The sequence below is a fragment of the Oryza glaberrima genome, chromosome 11, assembly GCF_000147395.1.
Source record: "Oryza glaberrima chromosome 11, OglaRS2, whole genome shotgun sequence".
In the NCBI taxonomy this organism is placed as follows: Eukaryota; Viridiplantae; Streptophyta; class Magnoliopsida; order Poales; family Poaceae; genus Oryza; species Oryza glaberrima.
This window is the reverse complement of record NC_068336.1, coordinates 25,716,347-25,726,039: the sequence shown is the minus strand read 5'-3', so window position 1 is coordinate 25,726,039 and position 9,693 is coordinate 25,716,347. Positions and strand designations below refer to the sequence as shown.

Sequence of the window (9,693 nt, the reverse complement as noted above, 5' to 3'; positions counted from 1 at the left end):
CTCTCCCACCGGCCGAGCTCGCCGCCGCCGTCTGCGCCCTGCAGGTCGAGCTGCCCATCGCCACCGTCTCAATGGCATTAATGTCTCATTGCCAGCTGCTCCCGGCCACCGCCCGCTTCACCGCCGGTTAGCTATCCCGGCATTAATGGCGATTGACGGCTAGGGGAAAAGCCGTGACGAGAAGGGCGGAAACCACGGCACCCTCGACCTCGCCGGGAGACTTGCGGCGGTGGGCGCCCTCGCAGGCAACCGCGATGAGGTGCGGCGTGGCCGCGCGCGCTACGGCGTGGAGGTGCGCGGCTTTTGCGCGGAGGATGTCAGCGACGAAGGGCGCCGCGGCCGCGCTCACGACGACGGCAACGAGCGACGCCAAGGCCGGGGTCACGTGGGCGGCGAGGGGCGCAGCGGCCGCGCGAATGACGACTACCAGGGGCTCCGCGGCCGCACGCACGATGATGACGTGGGTCTCCTGCTCCGGGACCGTCGCGGCCGTGTGGCGGGTGGTCCTGACGAGCCGCGCCGTGGCCGCGTGCTTGACCATGGGGTTCTCCCGTGCGAGGCGATGCTGCGGCGATGGCTAAGCCTCTCCGCTCCATTGTCCTTGTCTGCGGCGATGGCCCCAACCTCTGCGCCAAGATCGCCCACTTCGGCGCCACCGATCTCGTCGGTGAGCTCCCGGAAACTGAAACCGATCAGGGCACGCGTGGGTACATGGCGCCGGAGCTCATCGCGAGCGGAGCTCCATCGCGGCGGTCGGACGTGTACGTGCTGGGCGGCGGTGGCGGGCTAGTGGCGGAGGGAGGAGGGGAGACAATGTGGTGGTGGGTGGACTGGAGGCTGAGGGACTCGTTCCCGGTGGACGCGGTGGAGGCGATGACGACGCTGGCGCTCCGGTGCATGGCCAAGGACGCGGTGGCGCGGCCGGAGATGTCGTGGGTCGCCGCCAAGGTTTCCAAGCTCTTCCTGGAGTCGCAGGATTGGGCCGACTAGTTCCGCATCCCCCACCGACATCTCCATCTCCATCGCTCCAAGGTGAACCCCACCTCGCCGGAGACTCACTGCCCACCGCCGATTTGGGTTTCCGCCGCCTTGCTCCCCTACCCAGAGCCACAGCCCACAGAGACAAGAGTGAGAGAGAGAGAGAGGGGAGGAAGGGAGAGACAAGGGGGAGAGGAATGAGGCTGACGTGGCCACGCTGACATGTGGGGCCCACGTAGGTTCCACGCTGACTCAGCAACCACGTTGGATAAAACCGGGATCAAAACCGCTGAGGGATCAATTGTGACCGGTTTTGATTAGTTAAGGGATGCGAAATATTTGGTTTTGTGGTTGGAGGATGATTTTGTAACTCGATCTACTTTTTCCCAGCTGTTCACCCTACCTGCACTGCAGCTAGCGCCTCTTGTTCCTTAGCCTGGTCGAAGCTCGTGTTTCCTAGATGGAGTATATATATTGGGCCTAATCGATGATTGATTTTGTGTTATTAATGGGCTGATTAAAATTAGGTGAACAACCACTAGAACAAGGAGCTCTCTAGCGCTGAACAATAGTCTCATGGCTTTCTAGCTCACTCGGTTTGTTGTTGAATTGTTGACGAGTTGAGTTAGGGATTTAGCTCAAGATTTGCTAACAAGAATTAGGCTGTGTTCTTAAGTCTAAATTCCCAATCTCACTCTCTCGTTTACCGCGCACATGCTTTTCAACTACTAAACAACGCATGTTTTGCAAAAAAATTCTATAGAAAAGTTGCTTTAAAAAATCATATTAATATATTTTTGAATTTTTTAAGCTAATAATTAATTAATCACGCATTAATCCATTGCTCCGTTTTCCGTGTTGAAGGTGAGGGTTCCCAACCCTCACCTAAGAACACAGCCTAATGTGTTTTACTTGCCGTCTATCTTAGGTAGGCCGGGACGGTATTCCATTTTATGTGCGGCCCATCTTAATTAGTTGGGCCCAAATTTTTTTTTCTTTTTAATCTTTTTCAGATCAAAATACGTATACATTCCGTTGTTAGGTTTAATCTCGTTTGGTTATAGTGTGAGTTGTAGTTGGTCGTGTCAATAGAGGTATGCATGAGTTAGTTCGATAGATAGAATCCATGATCTGCATGCAGGTGACGTCGGTTTAGAGTATGGCCGAGTTCAGTGGTGGATCTGCCATGGGAGCGTGCGGGGTCTTGAACCCCACACTGCCGATGTTGTAATCATATTAGAGCTCTTTTTTGATCCGTCTCTAGCCGAGTCAATTAAAGCTATAGTTTCGATGGAAATAATAGATCAGATAATTGTTGGGCCAAATTTCCCTCCACATGGAGCCTTTACTCTCATCCCATTGCAACCAAAAAGTCTAACAAATGTGAGCCATTAATTCATGTTTTGATCAATGGTGGATATTGCCTCATCTCATTGTCATGGGAAGAAAAACCCTAGCCTTCATCGGAGGGAGAGTGAGCAACAACCATTGAGGTGAAGAAGAAACCAAAAAAACACAAGAAAGGGAGAGGAGAGTGGAGAAGAAGTGCAGCTTGTTCAGCTTGGGGGCTCTTACCCGATCTTAATTAAGTCAGCGGTTGGAAGCTTAAACGTGGTTGGATTGGTATCAAACTTAGTTAGTTTGTTTATCACTTTGAGCTCTTCAATCTAGTCAGTTTGTGTGAGAATTGATTGAGTAGAGCACCGGATTTGAGTGATGGTTTTTCAACTCGAGTTACTGCAGTTACAGCTTGCGCAGCAGTTGGTAGAATGTCCGTTTGAAGGGTCAAACGGTGTCCGACTGGGTTGTTTTTTGAATAGCTTGGAAGAGACTCATAGACCATCATTTCTGCCAAGTTTCGTGCAATTCGCATCTGTGGTTTAGGAGGTTTCAACTGAAAACCGAAAAGGACAGAATTTGCTATTTCTCCGCTTGTTTGTTGATATACCTCTTTTTAGCTTTGATGATTGATGTTGTTGATGTCAAATGTGTAACTTGATGTTATAGCTACTGTTGTGGTGTGCCTTTAGATGTTCTAGAGAAGACTCCATTTGTACCAATTGTTAATTATAGTGGAAGCTTGCAGTGGACCGTTGGTCCCATGGTTTTTTACTCCTCGCACCGAGGAGTTTTTCCACGCAAATCACTGTGTTTTGTATGCTTATGTTTACTGTTGTTCCGCTGTTGATTTGCTAGTTAAAACTATCATCAAAGTTCATAGTAAGATGAGTAGTTGATTGTGTGAAATATGTTTGCCGATCGGTAAATTCTACTTTGCACATGAAGTGATTTGGTTCAGTCCCAACAAATATCTCTATGCATGCATGCGTGTGTCCGTTACCTCAAGTGATGCTCTACATGCAAGGAAATGTAGGCTGCACGTAGAAAAGTGATTAATTAGCGATGTGGTTGGCAGTCGTGCGGCTAAGCGTGGCTGAGATTGTGTGCTATTTAACCATGTAATCAGTGAACGGTTGGTACACGTCGATCGGGATCGTTGAGGTTCATTATTAGGGGAGCGGCGCAGAAAACAAATCATCAAGTAGCAAATGCAAACAGAGACAGGATAAATCAAGGCAGAACAGTGCATTGCATTCATGCACGAATTGATGCAGCAGCTAGCTAGCTGTCTGATCGATGAATGATTGCTTCATCTGCTACTTCTTCCCCGGCGCATCGCTTCCGGTTGCTCGCGTGCACCACGGCCTGCATCCACCATATCCATCCATCAGATGATCTAAGCTTGCCTGCTTGGTTGCTGATGATTAATTACGAGCATATATATGCAATGCAATGCGTACCAGGTACACGTCGCGGTGCATGGCGCGGTCGATGGCCTCCAGCGACGCCTCCCGGAACACGGCGGTCACCAGCTGCTGCTCCTCCTCCTCCTCCGCCGACGCCGATGCCTCGTACATCAGCGGCACCTCCCGCCTCACCTTCGACCACAGCTCCAGCCGCTGCCCGATCATGTCCTGCACATCATCGTCGCACCCGGGCTTCTTCTTCGCGGCTGTCGGCGGCGGCAGCCTCCGCGCCTCCTCCACCATGCTCACCATCGCCGGCGTCATCAACCCCGCCGCCACCTTCTCCGGCGAGCCCATGGCGGTGGCGCGCTGCATCTGGTGGCTCGACACCCACGAGCTGACGTAGGCTAGTCCCCTCCTCAGGCTGCTCACAATGGCGTCCACCTCCTTCTCCATGCCGTCCAGCTCGACGACGCCCAAGACCTGCCAGGCTCGCCGGACCTCCTCCCACTTACGCTGCAGCTGCTCCGTCGTCGTCGTCGTCGTTTTCTTCTCCAAGATGATGATCTCGCTCTCGACGAAGCCGGCCACGATCTCCAGCAGCTCGAACCGGACAATGTGTTGCAGCACCATGGGCGAGAGGAGGAGCACCTCCTCCTCCGGCCTTTGGACGAACACGCCACGCCCACCGATGGATATCGCTGAGGCATCCGGAGCGCGGCGGTAGGAGTAGCCGATCTCGAGCAGTCGCTGCTCATGACGACGACGACGACAATGGTGGTCACAGACGGTTGCGGCGTCGCAGTAGCCGCACTCCAAAGATGACACCGACGCAGCAGGCAGGTGCAGATGGATGATGAAGTTCTTCACCTCGCCGGCGTAGAGGACGCCGACGACGACCTCCCCCGAGGCCCCGCCGCACGCGACGTGGCTCTCGTAGCCACCGGAGTCGATGCGCTCTATCCGCGCGCCGCTTAGCTCGGCGACCTTGAGGCTGACGCGCGTGTCGATGGCGGCGACGGTCTTGAGGCCGCCGAGGCACACGGCGAGGGCGCCGGCGATCTTGTCCATGTTCTCGTCGTCGACGAAGGAGTAGGTGCCGCGCGATTCTTGCGCGATGTAGAGCAGCGCCTCCGAGTTGTGCGCCGCGCCCAAGCCGAAGGTGTGCACGGGGTACTTGCCGACGGCGCCATGGATGGCCTCGCGGCTCCACCGGAACCCGCTCGTGTCGTCGCCGTCAGTCAGGAGGATGATGAAGCCTACGCGGTTCCGGCTGTCACCGGACCGACTGTCCAATACCTGTGATGTGATTAGGTTATGGATCAGATTGTTAGTTTAATCCTTAAACAAATTAAAATCATGATATATATCGATCATTGAAATCAATTCCTTTGCATGCCACCAAAACAATCGTAAAAAAAATTAAAATAAAATGATAAGATAGATTAATATGAGTTATATTATTCTACAAATATTTATGTTCAAATTTGATTTGTGTAAGTTGTAAGAAAAATAGTAAATATAACTGTGAATCTACGTATATTAGTTTCAATTTAATTTGTTCTTTTTCTACAACTGTAATATGAGTCGAATTTGAGCTCTATATATATTTATGAAGTGATATGCCTCATATTAATTTATTTCACTTTTTTCAATAGAAAAATAATAACTATTAGATAACACTTAAGAAACAAGAGTATATCCTCATCGCTGCGACTCTGTTCAAAACGTCAAGTAAAGAAGAATGTAGCTTATATATACCCTGATGGCCTCCTCCAGGGCTGGCATAAGTGCAGTGCCTCCCTGGGCCTCGAGCCAGTCAACCTTCTTTTCAGCAATTCTCCGGCCATTACCGGAGATGTCCAATAAACCGGTGCTATATTCTTTGACAGGTCGATCGTTAAATGCCACGATGGAGAGACGATCTCCGTCGTCAAGTTTCCTGATGATGAACTTTATGGCCTCCTTCAGCACATCCAGCCTCGACGGTGGCTTGTTCTTCTCGAAGTTGGAGGCCGCCATTGCCGGATCACCCATGCTGCCGCTGACATCGAGCACCGCGACGATGTCTATGGGGACATGGCCCTTGAGATCCGCCATTGGTGGTGCCTCGACGCGCAGTAACACCTGAAAATCCTTGGTCGTGTGGCCTCGTGAGATTGTGGGGAAGATGGTTGTGGTGCTCACTTTCACTGGATCTGCACTCGTCGCCTGCATAGAGACGATTATTGTTGGTGGTTAAAATTATACTTGTTGTTGGTCAGTTTCAACGGGACATAGATTGACTATCGTGACCTGCGAATGAATGTGTGCGAAATTGTCAGCTGATTTTTTTCTTGGCGATAATGTTTGCTGGGTGTTCTTGGAATTGTTCTTCTCAAACTATTTACGAATGATTATTTTCAACTAATTCCTTTCCAAAATGTATTGTAAGGTACTCTGGCCCACTTCAAAATATATCCATGGCTATTGGCTAATGCTCAATTTTTTTCTGTTTCCTTATCCAATATATATAAATATAATGACATTTTCTCCATCTTTTGTACCACATTTATTTTCCCATCTTTTTTTCTGTTAACACCTACAATGAATGTATCCTCTTTTATTCCCGCGGGCCGAGGTCATCCCTCTTTGCATATATGGTTAAATGACTTCGTTAAATTCATGTACTGCTTGACCAAGATATGGTTTTAAGAAAACTGGAGGAATATAATACTACCATAGTGCAAATTATAAGTTAAGAAACAAAAACAAAATAGGGTAGGAGATAATCAGACCTCTTGGAGCAGTAGCGTGGAGAATAGGCACACCAACAGAGGCCACAACCAAAGCCGCCCTGCCTCGGATCGAAGACATCCCCTCGAGGTGTAAAAAACCAGCTCCATATCTGTGATGTAACTGAGTGTTATTTGTGATTCTTGTGTTCAATCGATGGAAATGTTATAGCTAATATATAGGCCAGCTACAATTGCCTCTCCACACCTTGAGCACTTTGATAATATATTAAAAGGTAATTCAATTGATAAAGACCTTGCTTCCAAGTGGTTAAACCAAGTCAACTTTACCATTGGGTCTACACATATAATAAGGTAGGGAAATAGTTAGTCCACATGCTTTGATGTCATATAACAACTGTACATATAATTTATTCTGCATATAGGTTAAATAGTTATGAAAAATTTTAAAAAGAAAACAAAACTGTATATTGTGGTACATATTCCTCCATAGATACAAGTTCGACCTACATGGGAAACAAAAGCAATAAATCCAACTAGAATGCATATGTACGCACATTTCATAGTTTGGTTTACTTTTCTACTTCTTGTAATTGTATTTTATCTTGCATATTTACGAAGATATACGTGACATTATCATCTATTAGTTTATTTTTCAAAGAAAATTATAACTATTTAAATCATATAAAAAACGACATAAGTACCTTAAAGGTTTAAATTAGTTTCTTGCTAAAGAAAAGTGTTCACAAGGTCAACAATATTGGATCTCGGATCTACCACATCGATCCAGTGGAGACCATGTACAAAATATATCAATGCATTATTTCTTGTTTACATCAGTTAACCGTTTGGATGGTTGGTGCACGCGTTGCAGTGAACAGTGATAGATTTTTTTTTATTTTTTTTGGAAAGCTGCACTGACATTATATCATTAGCGGAGTAAACAGAGCACAACAGCTAGCGAACAAATATTATTTGAAGGGGAGATAAAATCAAAACTAACTAGTACATAATCACAACGCATTTATGCTTTTTTTTTAAAAAAAAAAAATGTCGCAACAAACTTTTGCTCCTCCCATGCATTCATGCTCCAAGTTCATTGCATTATCCATGACGTGTGTCCTTGTTACGTGATCAATATGACGCGAAAAAAAAAAATTTAAGATCGCATCTTTTCCCAATAGGCGCACATGCAGCCACATGCATGTAGCAAGTTCCAGTTTTCTCCACGTCCCGAATTCAATCTAAAAAAATGCAGTACTCTAGCTACTAATATATGTACAAGTACATACAAAGAATATCCGAGTGAATGGGTCAGCTAAACAAACTAATCTGGTCTTATCCATCTTATTAGGGCATCTCAACGCATAGTTTATGTACGTACACAAGCATGTGAATAACATCCTCAATCCATCTTGCAGCAAGAAGCCCCACCGGACCACATTATGGTATGTACTCCAATTCATATGTGTGTTGCTCTCTCTACAAAAGAAAAAAAAAACTTTCCTTGGGCCAAATATATTGATTTGGATTCTCTGACTTGCAAAGTGCGGTGATTATATGAGCTAATCTTGGCCATCGACCCCAAAGATGAATTTTTGAAAGGAGGGATTTTTTTTTTTTTGAAAGGAGGCCCCAAAGATGAATGGATCAGATTATCCAGCCCAAAGAGACTTTTTATTATTTTCCGAACATTTTGTCCAAAAATAGCAGTTTGGATGTCACTTCCAAAAGATTGCTTAAAGATAAATGTGGACACAACAATATCAAGATCATGGACAAGGGAGCCGTTGGAGCTACCCTCCGTCAAAAAAAACTTAATCCTAACTACAAACCTGCACATATGTGTATCCAGGTTCGTAGCTAGGTTTTGTTTTTTTCTTGGGACGGAGTAGTATGTGTTGTGCAGATGTGCTGCATTCACTGATGGAGAAACCATTTATACTCCTGGTTGGTTCCAACCGGGACTAGCAATCCGGGACTAAAGATGCCAATCTTTAGTCCCGGTTGAAATATGGATCTTTAGTACCGATCTTTAGTACCGGTTGGTGTTACCAACAGGGACTAAAGATACCAACCGGAACTAAAGAGAGGGTAGCGGCAGTCCCACTAGGTCTCCTTTCCTTCTTTTTTTTTTATTGTTTTTGAGCCAGAGTTTAATCCTTGTATTTTCTCCCAAATCGAGTGGGATGCATATTCCCAAATCAAACCCAAATCAAAGTAACATCCCAAAACATTCACATCACAAATCTTGAGTTACTTGTATACACAAATCAAATACATCACAAATCTTAAAAAAAATTACACACAAACCAAATACATCGCATATTATACATCTCAGATCCAAGCAACAAATCATAAAATTATACATCTTCAGTGAATCATAAATTGTAAAAAAAAGAAAAAAGAATTGATGCCAGCAGCGCCGCCTACCGCCGCTCGCTACTTGGCCCGTGCGCGGCCCCGCTGGCTGCCTGACGCGTGCGGCCCCCGCTGGGTGCCGGATGGGAAGGGAGGAGGGAGAGGAGGCAGCCCTCGTTGGGCGCCGGATGGAAAGGGAGGAGGGGGAGGAGAGCGCCGGATGGGAGGAGAGCGCCGGATGGGAGGAGGAAGGGGAGGAGGGGGAGGAGGAGAGGGAGATCGATCCGAGGAGAGGAGAGGCCGTTTGTTGAGGAGATTGAGGCCGGTTGTGGGGGAGAGGATAGAGAATAGGGATTATATACTACGCGTGACTTTTAGACTAAAGTGGTGATCTTTAGTTCCGGTTTGTGACACCAACCGGGACTAAAGATCCTCGCCCCTCTGACAAGGTACTGACAGGGATGAGCCGAGACTAAAGATGACCAACCGGGACTAAAGATCGTAGAATGGCTGTGGGGTTTTAAACCGGATCTTTAGTCCCGGTTATTTTTGAAACCAGAACTATTGTGGTTTTGGGTCGACTGAGCAAATATCAGTTTCCAGTAGTGATTCGATGAATTTGTGGTGACTAGTACTTTGGTTTAGAAAGTGCTCTCTGACACAAATACAATATAATTACTCGGGTATCGAGGCAAGAAAGCAACATTTTACAAAAGTAGAATTTCTTTATGAAAATCGGGCTTGTGACTTTGATGCTCACAAGCTAGCTAAGTTTGCTTGTACTATACAGGGAGAAGCGTCATGCTTGGTTTTCAAATCCTCCTTGTAATCTAAGTAGGAATGTAAACTTGGTTCTTAATGAATAAAGTGCC

General features: G+C 47.0%; 1 protein-coding gene across 1 annotated transcript; it reads right to left on the bottom strand.

The window, feature by feature from the left end:
• Positions 1–3,393: 3,393 nt before the first annotated feature.
• On the bottom strand, positions 3,394–6,630 carry LOC127755209 (uncharacterized). The gene is made up of 4 exons (XM_052280868.1): positions 6,503–6,630; positions 5,487–5,936; positions 3,780–5,024; positions 3,394–3,684 (listed from the first exon to the last, which is right to left on the bottom strand). The coding sequence occupies exons 1-4, from the start codon at positions 6,608–6,610 to the stop codon at positions 3,601–3,603; spliced, it is 1,887 nt and encodes a 628-aa protein (XP_052136828.1). The 5' UTR covers positions 6,611–6,630; the 3' UTR covers positions 3,394–3,600.
• Between the last annotated feature and the right edge of the window lie 3,063 nt (positions 6,631–9,693).

Excerpts from the sequence above, each read along its gene's own strand:
- LOC127755209 (XM_052280868.1), bottom strand. The coding sequence starts at position 6,610 with ATGGAGCTGGTTTTTTACACCTCGAGGGGATGTCTTCGATCCGAGGCA. Across the intron at positions 5,937-6,502 it reads CCACGCTACTGCTCCAAGAG|GCGACGAGTGCAGATCCAGT; the intron begins GTCTGATTATCT and ends GTCTCTATGCAG. Across the intron at positions 3,685-3,779 it reads TGCACCGCGACGTGTACCTG|GCCGTGGTGCACGCGAGCAA; the intron begins GTACGCATTGCA and ends TGGTGGATGCAG.